Consider the following 15408-nt stretch of genomic DNA (forward strand, 5'->3'; position numbering starts at 1 on the left):
GGCGGTCTATTCATTCCTACCCGGTGCTTGCCCTGTTCAGCGGTTCTTTGCCATGGCGGTCTTTGCCCTGTTCAGCGGTCTTCACCATGGCGGTCTTTGCCCTGTTCAGCGGTGCTTTGCCATGGCGGTCTCTGGACTGTTCAGCGGTGCTTTGCCATGGCGGTCTCTGGACTGTTCAGCTGTGCTTTGCCATGGCGGTCTCTGGACTGTTCAGCTGTGCTTTGCCATGGCGGTCTTTGCCCTGTTTAGCTGTCTTCACCATGGCGGTCTTTGCCCTGTTCAGCGGTCTTCACCATGGCGGTCTTTGCCCTGTTCAGCGGTGCTTTGACATGGCGGTCTCTGGACTGTTCAGCGGTGCTTTGCCATGGCGCTCTTTGCCCTGTTCAGCGGTCTTCCCCATGGCGGTCTTTGCCCTGTTCAGCGGTGCTTTGCCATGGCGGTTCTGGTACGGACATTGGTGTGTGGCATGATGCTCCCTACACTGGGCATTGGTGTGTGGCATGACGTTACCTACACTGGGCATTGGTGTGTGGCATGACGTTCCATCATAGCCCACCTGGGCTGTGACAGCTGGGGCCCTCCTGGGCACTGACTCCGGCGGTGGCGGTGGTCTCCTGACCAGTGACGATACTTGGGCCCTCCTGGGCTGTGACTCTGGCGGTGGTCTCCTGACCAGTGACGATACTTGGACCCTCCTGGGCAATGACTCTGGCGGTGGTCTCCTGACCAGTGACGAGGCTTGGGCCCTCCTGGGCTGTGACTCTGGCGGTGGTCTCCTGACTAATGACGATACTTGGGCCCTCCTGGGCTGTGACACCGGCGGTGGTCTCCTGACCAGTGACGATACTTGGGCACTCCTGGGCTTTGACTCTGGCGGTGGTCTCCTGACCAGTGACAATACTTGGGCCCTCCTGGGCTGTGACTCCGGCGGTGGTCTCCTGACCAGTGACGATACTTGGGCCCTCCTGGGCAATGGCTTCGGCGGTGACGGGGGTCTCCTGACCAGTGACAACGGTGCTGGCGGTTGTGTCTCGACCGCCGGGAACGATGGCGCCCTTCTCCGCCGTGACACACACAACAGGCTTGGCAGACTTCCTCTGGCCCTTCCCCACCTTTGGTGGAGTCACAGCTGACTCTCCATTCCCCTTGGAACCCATGTGAGTTGTTTTCCCACCAGGAGTCTTCACACGGTCCCGTCGTCCACTCTCCAATTTTAGAGCCTTTACAGGGGGTGGGCTGCCAGTGCCTTGGCTCCGGGTCACACTGCCTGCCCTGGTGGCCGGTGCACTCCACAGACCTTGAACAGGCACCACTGGTATTAGAGGCTTTTTGGCTGAGGCGCTAGGACGGGACTGATGAATTGGAGGGGGGGGTGGGAGCAAAAAGGTCAGCTTTACTGATGGACAGCTTCTGACGTACACTGGGATAGGTAGTTGGAGGGGGTATGGGAGTGGAGGAAGAGGAGGTGGTTGTCGGAGGTGTCAATTTAGGTGTTTTGGGTGCAGGTGCAGGTACTGGAGGCTGTCGTGAGGTGGATGTATGTTGGGTGTGCGGGTGCCCGCATTTGTGTACTTTAGGAGGGGGCGTCACAGACACACTGGGAGAGGACACAGGGGACGTGTAAATGGCAGTGGAGGTGGTGTGTGCAGGTGAGCCGCTTGTGGTGCTGGGTCTCCTTGTGCGATTCATGGTGCCTGTAGATGTGGTGCATGCAGGTGTGTGTGTGTAGACGAGACTGGGAGGGAGGAGGAAGAAGAGGAGGAGGAGGACACAGTGTAGGCAGTGGATGTTGCTGTGTCTGTATGTGGGTGAGGCTTGCGTGAGTGTCTGTGGGTTGTGTGGTGCCTATGTTTGCTTGAGCTACTTGTGCGTGCTGACTTGTGTCCATGCTGGTCTGTAGGTGTGCTTGGGATGGGCTGGGGTACAGGAGATTGGGTCTGGGTGGAGGAGGTTGGAGGGGGGAGGCTGGACACAGGGACAATGGCTGCCATCAGTGCTGAGGCCAGAGATTGCAGGGTCCGCTGAAGGACAGCCTGACCAGAATGAATGCCCTCCAGGAATGCATTACCGTGTTGCAACTCTCGTTCTACACCCTGGATGGCATTCACAATGGTAGACTGCCCAACAGTGAGTGACCTGAGGAGGTCAATGGCCTCCTCACTGAGGGCAGCACGGGTAACTGGGGCAGGGCCTGAGGTGCCTGGGGCGAAGGTGATGCCCACCCTCCTGGGTAAGCGGGCACGGGGCGAACACTGAGGGGCTCCTGGGAGGGCGGTGCTGATAGGGGAAGTGCCGGCTGTACCTGTAGAAGTGGGGCACACAGATGGTGCCGCCACCACAAGGGAGCCCCCATCGGCGAACGAGTCAGTGTTGCTGCTTGGTGATCCGGTGGCCGACGTGAAGCTCCCCTCGCCCTCTGTCCCACTGGTGCATTCAGAGTCCGTGGTGTGGCCCTCCATGGCCATGTGGGATGCAGCTCCCTTGTGCTCTGGTGCCACTGTATGATGCTGATGTACAAAAGGACAGGGAGAGCAGAAAAAGGGGGGGGACAGAATAAAGAGTGTTTTAGTGCATGGCATACCGCTACCGTTGGCGGACAAGACAGACACAGCGGCCCCCTGCATTACGCCGTGCTCCTGCCCTCTGCACATGTAATCTCTGGGATATGGCCTACATGGCAATGGTGGACATCTGCACACATGGATTTCACAGGGGCCACTATACCTGTACTTGTCACTCTGCTGAGGTGGGGTAGAGTGCCACATGGCCTGCATTACGGAGGGTCCTTGCCTACCGAACACGCCCTGGCCTAGGGACACCCACAGCCCACCTCCCCCACCCAGACACCTCCACTGCACGCAAAGTCAGCAGAATGTGAGTGTACTCACCCCCTTGTGTCTGCTGTGATGCCCTCAAGCACCCATCCAACTCCGGGTAGGCCACCGCCAGGATCTGGAACATCAGGGGGGTCATGGTGCGACGGGCACCCCTCCCACGTTGGGAGGCCATCCCCAGCTGAGCGTCCGCCATCTTCTTGCTGCAGCGGCGAATGTCCTCCCATCTTTTCCGGCAGTGGGTGCCCCGTCTCTGGTGGGCCCCCAGGGTCCAGACCTCCTTGGTGATGGCACGCCAAATGTCCCTCTTCTGGTGGGCACTGACCTACATGACATGCACAAGGAAAGAGGTTCAGTCATTACCAACTGCACCGTCGATGTGAGTGGCTCCCTCCCTACTCTGGCTATGTGGCCCATTCATTCCCATGCATTAATGTTCTATGAACTCTGGCCCCTTCCCTCTTCCAACCAGCCCTCTCCACCCAGGCCTTGCCCATACAACGTGCTCCCTGTGTACTAATCTGTTGGTCTGGAGGACCGTAGAGTAGCGTGTACTGGGGGAGGACCCCGTCTACCAGTTTCTCCAACTCTTGTGCAGTAAAGGCAGGGGCCCTTTCCCCAGACGCAGCAGCCATCGTCGCTTCCAGACCGAGGTCACAGCTGCACTTGAAATGTAGGTCCTCTCCTGTCGAAGGTCAGGTATCTAGTGATTGAACAGATAGAAAATGGCGGTGACGTCCGCGGAGGTGCGCATCATCACCGCCGGGGCACCTGTTCATTGGCTCCTGGGACCCATAGGGTCCAATGTTGACCAATGCAGCATTGCGCCGTGGTCTACGACCGCCTACCGCGACGGTGTGCAACGCCAGCGCAGTTACCCCACAATCCCATTGTCCCAGTTTAGAGGTCAGGCAGCCGCCATTTCAGGGGCCCACATGGCTTCATTTACCTGTGCGTCACACATAGCTAGGCCTACACTCAACACACATACAGGAAGGGTTTTGTGAGTGGTGTAGTCTTGTGTGTAACTGTGGGTACATACCTGGAGGAATAATGACTGATTCGTCGCTGTTGTCCTTCGTAGGCACCGTCAGCTGGGACATGTGAGAAGATGGCGGAATCCTCCGGTGTACCGACCGCTGGTGGACCTGTTGACATTGGAAGAGCGACATGTCATCATCACCTACCGGTTTGACCGTGCCACAATCCAGGAACTATGTTCCCAGTTGGAGCCAGACCTGATGTCACCAATCCGCCATCCGACTGGAATCCCCCTGACGTGTAGGTGCTGTCAGTGCTCCATTTCCTTGCAAGTGGGTCTTTTCAGACAACAGTGGCCATGGCATCAGGGATGTCCCAGCCTATGTTTTCCAACGTGCTGTCCAGAGTGTTGTCTGCCCTGCTGAAACACGTAAGGAGATACATCATTTTCCCTGAGGTGGCAGATTTGCCTACAGTGAAAGGTGACTTCTATGCCCTTGGACATATCCCCAACGTCATAGGTGCCATTGATGGGACCCATGTAGCTCTGGTCCCCCCCCACAGGAGTGAACAGGTGTACAGGAGCAGGAAGAGTTATCATTCTATGAATGTACAGATGGTCTGTTTGGCAGACCAGTACATCTCCCAGGTAAATGCTATGTTCCCTGGCTCAGTGCATGACGCCTACATCCTGCGGAATAGCAGCATCCCTGATATGATGGGTCAAATCCAGAGGCACCGTGTATGGCTATTGGGGGACTGGTTACCCCAACCTTTCCTGGCTATTGACCCCAGTGAGGAATCCCAGGACCAGGGCAGAGGAACAGTACAATGAGGCCCATGGGCGGACTAGGAGGGTGATCGAATGCACCTTCGGCTTCCTGAAGGCCAGGTTCAGGTGCCTCCATATGACAGGTGGATCCCTATTCTACTCACCGAAGAAGGTGTGCCAGATCATGATCGCCTGCTCCATGCTTCATAATTTGGCTTTGCGACGCCAGGTGCCTTTTCTGCAGGAGGATGATCCAGATGACGGTGTTGTAGCAGCTGTTGAGCCTGTGGAGCCTGTGGACAGTGATGAGGAGGAAGCTGAGGAAGAAGACAACGACACCAGGGAGTCAGTCATACAGCAATATTTCCAGTGACACACAGGTGAGGACATTTTCATGTTTAACATTACATTAACTTTCACACGTCTACCTCTATCCTGTCTGTCGATTTCAACCAGTATTTGGTAACTGAGTTGTACCTTACCATTACGGTTCCACAGCTGTGGTTACCAACGTGTCATCTGCTTGCATCCTTCAAGGACTTGTGATGTGTGACATAGGTATGTTAGCCTTACAATAGGAAACGCATTATGACACTGTCATTGATAATACATATTTACTGGAAAATGAGGATGGGTGATGGCGGAGGAATGTCCATGGCAGAGTCCAGTCTATTAGTCTCACAGGTGCACTGCCCATATGGGCATAGGAAGTGGAGCTGTGCCAGTTTAAGGATGGATAAGGTATCAAGGTGGGACAGTGGGAGGACAAACAGGGTAGTCTCATTTCCTGGCGGGGGTCTTGCCATCTTGCTCTGTCCTGTTCCTGGATCTCAGGGACCTCTTGTGTGGTGGTTGTCCGTCTGCAGGGGGTGGGGTGCTGGTGTGGTGGTCCTGTGGCGGGGCGTCCTGTCCACTAGCGCCGGCGGAGGTGGTGGGCAGTTCATCGTCCTGGCTAGTGTCAGGGGCCCCTCAAGGTCTGCTGTATGTCCTTCAGCACCCCTACGATGGTGCCCAAGGCGGAGCTGATGGTCCTGAGCTCCTCCCTGAACTCCAAATACTGTTCCTCCTGCAGGCTCAGGGTCTCCTGCAACTTGTCCAGGACCGTCGCCTTCATCTCCTGGGAGTGGTGGTATGCTCCCATGATGGAGGATAGGGCCTCGTGGAGAGTGGGTTCCCTTGGCCTGTCCGCTCCCTGTTGCACAGCAGCTCTCCCAGTTCCCCTGTGTTCCTGTGCCTCCATCCCCTGGACCGTGTGCCTACTACCACTGCCCCCAGGTCCCTGTTGTTGTTGGGGTGGTGGGTTATCCTGGGTTCCCTGTAGTGGTGGACACACCGCTGATTGACCTGTCCTGGGTAGGGAGGTTTGGGCCCGCTGGGTGGGTGCTGTGCTGGTGTTACCAGAGGGTGGAAGGTCGGTGTTGGGCTGTGCCTGTGCAAGGGAAACCGACTGTCCTGAGGCCTACGATGGTCCGGGCTGGTCATCAGGATCAAGTAGGGCAGAGCTGCTATCGTCAATGTGGGCCTCTTCTGGGGGTGGAGTGGTGTTGTCTGGACCCTCTGGTGTGGTGACGGTCCTTCGGGTTCCTGCAGGGGCATAAGAGCATGATTATTGCATGTGTGTGTGTAATGGTGTGCAATGGGTGGGTGAGCGTGTACCCCAGTGCAAGCATTCCTGTGTGTGGGTTTGTGTGATGATGGTTAGGGGGTTGTTATGGGTATGTGCAGTGAGCATGCTTTGGTGAGGGGTGACCATGCTTAGTTGTGTCATGCAGGGCTTGGTGTTGGGATGTGTGGTTTGTGTTATGAGTACATTAGTGAGAAGTTTGAGTGATAGGTGAGGGTGTGGGGGGGTGTGACAGCATGCAGGTAGGGTGGGGGATATGATAGTTAAGATTTGACTTACCAGTGTCCCATCCTCCACCGACTCCTCTGAGGCCCTCTGGATGCATGATGGTCAAGACTTGCTCCTCCCATGTTGTTAGTTGTGGGGGAGGAGGTGGGGGTCCGCCGCCAGTCCGCTGAACTGCGATGTTGTGCCTGGAGACCGTTGAACGCACCTTCCCCCATAGGTCGTTCCATCTCTTCTTGATGTCCTCCCTATTTCTTGGGTGCTGTCCCACGGCATTGACCCTGTCGACTATTCTTCGCCATAGCTCCATCTTCCTGGCTATTGATGTGTGCTGTACCTGTGAGCCAAATAGCTGTGGCTCTACCCGGATGATTTCCTCCACCATGACCCTGAGCTTCTCCTCGGAGAAGCGAGGGTGTCTTTGGCGTGACATGGGGTGGTGTGTGTGATGTGTGGGGCGGTGTGAGTGTTGATGTGTGTGGTGATGTGTAGTGGTGTGTGGTGTTTTGTGCGTGGGCGTGGGTTGGGTGATGGTGTTGTGTGCCTCTGTATGGTGGTGTTGTCTTGGCTATGCAGTCTCTCTGGCCTTCTCTCGGTAATTGTGGTCGTAGGGGTTTGTGGGTGATGTGGGTGTGTGTTTCATATTGTGTTGGGTGTGTGGGAGTGGTATTTGTATGTGTGTCAGGTGTGTGTATTTTAAATTGTCCAATGTGGTGGTGTTTTGGAGATGTGTGTGTATTTTGAGCGCGGCGGTGTGTACCGCCAATGGAATACCGCGGTTGAAAAACCGCCACATGGATTCGTGGGTCGTAATAGCATGGGCGTGTTTCTGTTGGCGTGACGGTGGAGGATTTGTTATTGCCAGTTTATCACTGACCTTTGGTGTGGCGGACTTGTGTGGGTGTCTGAATTTCAGCGGATTCCGAGGTGTGTGTCATAATAGCTGTGGCGGTATTCCGCGGCGGTGTATTGGCGGTCTTCTGCACGGCGGTAAGCGCCTTTTACCACCAATGTTGTAATGACCCCCCAAGTCTATTTTGAGAATCATGCCTACTAAACAACATTCTTCCAAAATTAAAACATGCACAAAAATGGGGACAGTCCCAGTGCCTATGCCTGGCAGTAGTCAGTATATTTCACAATCTCTTAGTTGTTGTGATAACCATCAATGAGGATGTGGGAAATCGTTACTTTAGGTATGCCACTGGAGACACCTCCGGTAGCCTTTCAGTTGATTGCTGGCCAGAAACCTCTTGGTCATCTGAATTGACAACACCTACGGCATCATCATCTTGCATTATATGCTGGTGAACCTTAGTTATACAGCAGGACCAATTCATTGTATGTTCCTAGTCATCTGTTCAGTTCCTCTTTTGGGTTATTCATGATGATGTCCTTTGCCACGGCTATTTCTGATGTATACTCATGGGGCATTCGGAAATATGATCCTGAATGCCTATCTTGTAGCAGAACTTGTATGCCAGTGATGACTAAGCTCCTGTCCTTTGACTGTCCCAGCAACTGTTGCTGCTTCTCTGGTGTTCACATATCTCTTTGTTGTTGGTCATAGGAATCTACTCTGGGACTGATAAGGTATGCTCACAAAAATAAAGTATACTGGACCAAATCAATATGCTTGAAACCAGAACCTGGGTAATGAACAAAAAATAGAACAAATGGCTCAATGGGACTCCTTTGTCTCTAATAACAAAGCACTTTCCTACCATATGCCAATCAAAACTCATTTTTATTCTCAACAGGAGTATGTGGGATTATGTGGTAGGAGCAAATAGGAAAGAGCAGAGCGGTGAAACCAGGGATGGGTGTTGCTACCAATTATTGGTCAGTTTAGATGTGGGAATTACCAGACATATACATTTGCTAATGATACTAAAACTAGTGAAATAGTACACCTCAAAATTCAGTTGCGAAGTCATTCAAACTGTAACACTAGGAATGTTATATCTGATCATTTGTCCATGTCGTCTTGTATATGTGGGACAACACACACAAATGGTGAAACAAAAAATCTGTCAACATCAGGGCCGGAAACAATCATGCTATTATTTTAGTGACTAGCCTCTACGTCACTAGTAATCCATTTTGATACAAACATACTGGCCTCTAAGTCACTAGTAGTCCATTTTAACACAAGTATATCTGGATAAAGAGGACCAGGGATGATAGACTACACAAACCAATCTGTTGCTACTTCCAAGATGGCTGCAACGATTAGTGTTTTAGATGAGGAGTGCTAGAGATAAGAATCGGATGCTCCCTGAGAGTCCTCTTTGTCAGTTTCCAATGTAGATAGCAGTCGCACAAAAGCATGCCGCTACTGTTAGGCTAATAGGAAAAATTGGATTCCCATTTGGTTTTCACTGAGAACAGGTGAGATGAATTGCTCTACTTTTACATGAGATAACACATTTTGGAATCTGGTGCTTGGTGTTTTCTTCAAATATACGGTATATAGATACTGTCCATATTTGATTGTCCTAGTGTTAATGGGTGGATTTTATATAAACTAGCATAAAGAGTAATTTGGACCTGTTGGGGGGTTAAGTAAAATTGGATTTCCATTTTTTTTTGCTCATTGTTACATTTTTGCACACCACTGCACTTTGAGCACTGCGCCGTCTGCACCATTTTAATGGTATAAAATGAACTATATCTATGTTGAGAATAAAAATTGATTGGAATGTGGTAGGAAAGTGCTTTATTATTAGAGACAAAGGAGACCCACGGAACCATTTGCTCTGAGAATATGATCCCAACATGTCACGAAACATCATGAAAGCCTCAACATATTAAGTAGTGCAATGGATGTGTTGTGGTGTGTTTGGAGGAAATGGTACATGTCAATGACTGTCTGCTGTGTTACCAAACATTTTAAGTTTCTTCTTGACTATCCTCACAAAAAACTCCAATTCTGCATTAGACTGTAACCACTGAGAGAACATTTTTGGAAATCAAAGCCTTGGAACGGGCGCCCATAATCTGCATTGGTATCTCTCTGAAAGCCATGTATGGATATTATGTTTTTTTAAGTGTTTGCGCCAGGATGTGCACACATCAACTAAGATTACAGCATATTGGCAGGTTGCATGCATCAGCTTAATCCATGGTTCCATGCAGACATGTGCAGTGGTTATGGGTGATGAAAGCTCTGCATTTGCTGATACTTGTCCCAACTGGCACTGTTGACTGACTAGTGTCAGAAAACAAAGGCACTAACCTGGTACTGCCTGGACTATTGACTCCAATATGAACTGGATACACAGCAACAGAGGACAATCCGAGAGTGTAAGGACTCATTTATAGGGTAAAGTTGAGTGGGATGAAATAGAAAGAGTGTAGTTGGGGTTGATTTTTGATCCCACCTCTGGGAATCAGTGGTCTTCTGTAATCTTTTAGTCACTTACCTCAGTCAGTTATGGAGTCTTGTCACCTTCATTGAACTTTGAAGGATTTTTTTAAACTATAAGACAGATTCTTCATACTGGCTCACACTATTTACTCCTTTAACACCTGTTGCCCTCCTTTTATGAAACTCTGTTTTATGTTTCAAAATTGTATGTTTCCTTAATTCTTACCCGCATATCGGTGCAGATAGTCTTTTCAGTGTCACACAACTGCTTTCTAAAAAAAAATCAAAGACCAACTCTTTGGATTTAACACAACTGTGTTAATCAATGTCGCCTTATTTTATTAGCTTTTCCTTGTGCCAAGCTTGGCAATGAATATTTCTCATTAACGTTTTTGGCATCAAAAACTAAGACAAACACTCTTTGGGCCGATCACTAAACAGTTATGACTGGCGTCATTTGTTGTACTTGGTGGTTAAGTAAGGCAGTCTTTCGTGAAAGCGCCTTTCAACACCATTTTATGAAACCACGATTCTGGAGGTGCTACTGTTTAACAACAATGTGGCACATATTTGTGTGTGGAATTTTGTTGTACTTGTGATGTTTTCTGTTTCTTACTCTGCTGCTGTGTTTTGCAATGCATTATTACATGGTAATGGTACATTGTACTATGGTTGCTGTGTTGTGTTCTGTTTTCAGTGTTTTGTGCTGCTCAAGCTCTTCGACTGTTTATGAAACTGGTCCACCGAAACTTGTGTCAGAAATCTATCTAAACCTAGCACTTTCAGTGCTCAATTTATGTTATACAGCCTTGGTAAGTTGCGCTTAGGCACAGGCGTCGCACCTTACCATGTGTTTTATTTCGTCTGTGCATTACTGTAAAGAACAGTAGCTGCTTTTCACTTGTCACCTTTAGTTTTTTTTGCGTATGTTAATGATGTTTCTCTGAAGTTTCCCCAAAGTGATTATTGAAACTAGAATGGCGTAACAGGTTAAGTTATCAAAAGAGAGCAACAGCGTTCTCCATTACCAAAGCTTCCAGAAATGTGTGTAGCTTAAATACCTAGCCACGTCCAAGATGGTTGTTACTCTTGTGAAAGGTTAAAGGGCCAGATGTAGGTAGCCATTTGCATGGTGCAAACTGCGAAATTCGCAGTTTGCGCCATGCAAACAGCCTAACGCGATGCTCATTCACAAATTGCGAGTCGGTACCAACTCGCAATTTGTGAATGCGACTCGCAAATAGGAAGGGGTGTTCCCTTCCTATTTGTGACTCGCATCGCAATTCAGAATTGCTTTGTGACCGCAAGTTACACTGGTGGTAACTCATTCGCAAAAGGGAAGGGGTCCCCATGTGAATGTCGCCAAAAATATTTTTTCAGAGCAGGCAGTGGTCCTAAGGACCACTGTCTACTCTGAAAAAAAGAAACCAAATGGTTTCGGAAGTTTTTTCATTCTGCAACTCGTTTTCCTTTAAGGAAAACGGGCTGCAAAATGAAAAAAAAAATGCTTTATTTAAAAAACAGTCACAGACAGGGAGGTCAGCTGACTTCAGCAGGCCACCATCCCTATGAGTGCAGGGACTCGCTATGGGGTCGCAAAATGCGACCCACCTCATTAATATTGATGAGGTGGGTCTTTGCAACCCCATAGCGAGTCGCAGACGGTGTCTGAGACACCGTTCTGCATCCGTTATTGTGACTCGAAAATTGCGAGTCGCACTGACTCGCAATTTCCGAGTCGCAATATCGGACTTTGCTACATGTGGCCCTAAGTCTGATGAGAATCTGTTGTATTTAGGGAGCAACAACCCACGTTGATTCTTGCATCATGAGCACCACGCTCTAGATTGATTGTAGAAGTGAGAAGCGCTATGTTTTACATTAATTCACACACAGTGCAAAATTTAAAAATCTCTATTCAGTTGTATCTTTTAGGCATTTCAAAGCAATACTTGACTTTCAACTTGGAAAAACAGGAGAGAGCTAAGGTGCAAGTACAAAGAGCTCCCGAAGGCTTTGATAGAGCCTCACAAATAGATCCTCCATGAGCGAAAATAAGCCAGGGAACTACACATGTTCCATTAGTCTGGCCTAGTCTAGGCCATTCTTTGGTGCCATTGATATGTCAGTTGAAGTGTTCTCTCCATGAGGTAGACGAAGACGATGTAATCCTCCTTGAGCGCCAATAAGTCTTCAGATACGTTTATTTCATGTTACACCTTCAAAAGCACAAACTGTAATTTTCTAGTAGAGTGATTATATTTGTGCCCTTCTAGAAAGTTATTTGCCAGCTATAAATACTAGTACAGTTGCATTTATTAGATATTCTAGTGTCATGGCTTTGGGACATGCACATCAGGTGACTTGATGTGCTAGTTTTTCCACTTGGTGATCCTGCGTTCTGACACAATTACTGTGCAGGAGTGTCTTGACTGGTAACAAGCAGACTGGTTTTATTATCAGATGCCTTGAATATTAAAATTGGAAACTTACAGCTGCAGTGCGCTGCTGCTTTATATTCTTTGTTCGCAGAATTTGTGCAATTCTTTGAAATAGGGTATCAGTGGATTTTGTCACCCCTATGAAGTGCTATCCACAATTCTGACACTGTCACTTTAAAACTATTGCTAAGCTCCTGCAGTGCTGAGTAGTCGAGGAAGTTGAACACTGATGCTATTTTCTGCAGGGGTTCTCCTGACTCAACAGCTGAAAACACCCCAAAGCTCAGCCTCTTGATAATCTCACAACCACATTGGTGTAAAATGGCACCTTAAATTGGCTGGTTTCAATGATTGGGAGTTGGTGGAATCCTGCATTGTGGCCCAATTTCGAAAACTACCAGTGGATAATGATGGTAGGGGTAAAATGTTGCTTTTAGATGGCCTTTTTGGGAAAGGTGTTTGTCAGAACAAATCCTCAGCTCACCTATTGCTTCGGTTTGTTGGTGACCACCAAGATCAGCATGTCACCAGATTTAAGCTGGCTACCCCACATTTAAAACAAAATATGGAAGGCTCATTTGCAAACATATGGTGTATGCTGGCTAAACCAGATTCATTTGGTGAATGGAGCCAAGGGGAAGTTATGTGTTTTTTTTCGATTTACTCTAGCCTCTGCAAGAAGATTGAAAATGTTTTTCATTCATTTTGCCATTGATGCCTTTGTTTGCATTAGGTATTTGATCCTGCTTCTTCCGTTTCTTTCTGAAAACAAGCTAGGTGCCAGGCAACATATGGAGGTCTGCTTGAGACATCACGTCTCATATTTATTGTAACCATGTCTCTACTATGCACCTTCAAACGGATACATTGCTAATGGACTGGATGAGTACTGCTCAGAGTCTTCACCCTTACGTTTCCCACGTTCACTACAATCCCTGTAAGTAATTACTTAATATTACAGGACAACTTATGGGTTTCTTCATCATACTGTCTCCTCATTCAAAGAAAATCATATACTTCAAGACATGGTGATGTAGATCTGTGGGGAATGATTCATCTCTAAACGTATTGTAATTATGATCTTAGAAAATTCTCCCTTTTTACACATAACCAGTAAACCAAGTGTGCCCTTTTGTTTCTGGCTGAAACCACAGGCATACAAGTGCTATAAGCGCCCTTTCAAGATTATCGAATGTGATGTGATATTTCACTTTTTTAGTATGGTCATTGAGAGCTAAGTATGGCCTTTTTAGCAGCGCCTATTCAAAGTACCTATTGTTTTAGGAAGAAATGTTGTTTATTTCTGAGGGGCACAACATTGTAATGTAGTATAACTTACATGTACATCAGGTCTTGTTGGGTAAGAGAAGTAAATGTTTTTAAATTCAATCCTTCCTGTGAACTTATCTGGTTTGTGCCCATCTGTAGAGCTGCTATCAATATCACGTTTCTTAAAAAAAACAAAAACAAAAGCTAGGTTAAGATGGCATTATTATTGCACTGGATATTTATGGATTCATCAGGGAGTACAATGTATGACCATCGAACGTGTTGGAAACTACGTTTTTTTAACCAATTTATACATTTCTAATGAGAATTGTGTAACTCAAGAAAGAGCGTGCAGACTGAACATGTTCAATACGTAGATCCAAATTAGGAGGCAAGTGCTTATTATCAATTCTTGTGCAAACACACATTTGTACAGGGATAAGGATTACAAGCGATGCAGAGTTTACACAAGCCTAGGATAAATTTCAGAAAGTCAAACCTGCTGCATTTTGTTGACAGAGAAAGGTGTGGTACAGGATGTATGCAGATTCCTAGACAGAAGGCATCAAAATCACGTTGTGCCACACCTTTTTGGTAAAACTCAGAATAAGCACAATGTTTGCATAATATAGCTACGAAATGCCTTCAATCACAGCCTTCTGGAAAAGATAAATTATTGTATTATAAAAAAAAACTAGGATCGAGAGGACAGAAATGTGCAAAGAGGATTTTACTGTTCACATTCTTAACTTCAAACATCTTTTGGGTTTTCAAAATTGCCTAGGAACAAACAAAGGGGCATATTTACAAGCCTTGTGAGCCATTGGAGCATCACTTTTCATGACACTTCAGCGGTGCTGTGCACTCCGCTGTATTTACAAGGGGGCGTTAAGCCACTTTTTGTGGTCTAACGCCATCGTGTAAATATGGCCCCTTTGCGCAGAAGGAGCGTGCAGTGGGTGTTGCTGTGGGGGTTCAACAACAACACCCATTGCCTTTTGACGCTGCCCCAGATTTATGAGATTTCGTAAATCTGAGGCACCGCCAAAAACGAATGCCACCCCAGGGGTGGCGTGAGCATGACAAAAGGAGGAGAAATCCTTTCATTCTCCTTGTTTTTTGCTCTTTCAATGTGTGCTGCATTCTGCAGCACGCATCGAAAAAGCAAATCGGCAATGCAGATTGTTTTTGTGCAGGAAGGTATCCCTTCCTGCAAAAAACAATCTCCCCTGCAATGCAGACATCCTTGCACCATGGCACAAGGGTGGATAGGGTGGCATTCAGCAGCAAATTTTGTGCCAGCGCAGGGGGAAACACAGGGGTGCGCCATATTCTTGTTAATACAGCACATGCCTGTGTTTCTAAAGTGACGCAGCGGGGTGCTGCCAATTTTGCACCAATTTATTGTAAATCTGTCCCATAGGGGCTTATTTACGAGGCCCTAGCGGCACCGAAGCGTCATTGTTTTTTTAAGCTCTTGTGGTGCTGTGTGCTAGCCTATATTTACAAGGCCATGCAAAGCTACCTTTCGTGGCTTTTCACAGCCTGTATATATGGACCCCTTTCATGCAAAACACTGCGTGAAAGGGGCATTCAAGGGGTGTTGTTTGGGGTGTTCCCACACAACACCCATGGAACCTGAAGGAATCTGATACATTCCTGGATTTTCAAGTCTGAGAATGTGTTACATTCCTACGCCACTTCAGGGGAGGTGTTAGAAGGACGCAAGGGGGAGACATATCTTTATTTATCCCTGTTTCTTCCTCTTTCTATGTGGGCTGCATTGTGCAGCACACATGGGGGCATATTCACAAGAAACTAGAGCATCAGTGCAGAGGCACCAGTTTTCTTGTGTTGGCCCTGCCCCACCTAATGACACCATGGGTGTGCCA

General features: G+C 48.3%; 1 protein-coding gene across 3 annotated transcripts in view; it reads right to left on the reverse strand.

The window, feature by feature from the left end:
* Nucleotides 1–15408, reverse strand: part of LOC138262023 (ATP-dependent translocase ABCB1-like) — a 935493-nt gene that overhangs the window by 598639 nt on the left and 321446 nt on the right. For all 3 annotated transcript variants that reach the window (XM_069211682.1, XM_069211683.1, XM_069211684.1), the window contains one exon: nucleotides 13587–13697. In XM_069211682.1, the coding sequence (XP_069067783.1) occupies nucleotides 13587–13697 (111 nt within the window). The remainder of the gene's footprint in view (nucleotides 1–13586; nucleotides 13698–15408) is intronic.

Source organism: Pleurodeles waltl, chromosome 10 (genome assembly GCF_031143425.1).
Source record: "Pleurodeles waltl isolate 20211129_DDA chromosome 10, aPleWal1.hap1.20221129, whole genome shotgun sequence".
Classification (NCBI taxonomy): Eukaryota; Metazoa; Chordata; class Amphibia; order Caudata; family Salamandridae; genus Pleurodeles; species Pleurodeles waltl.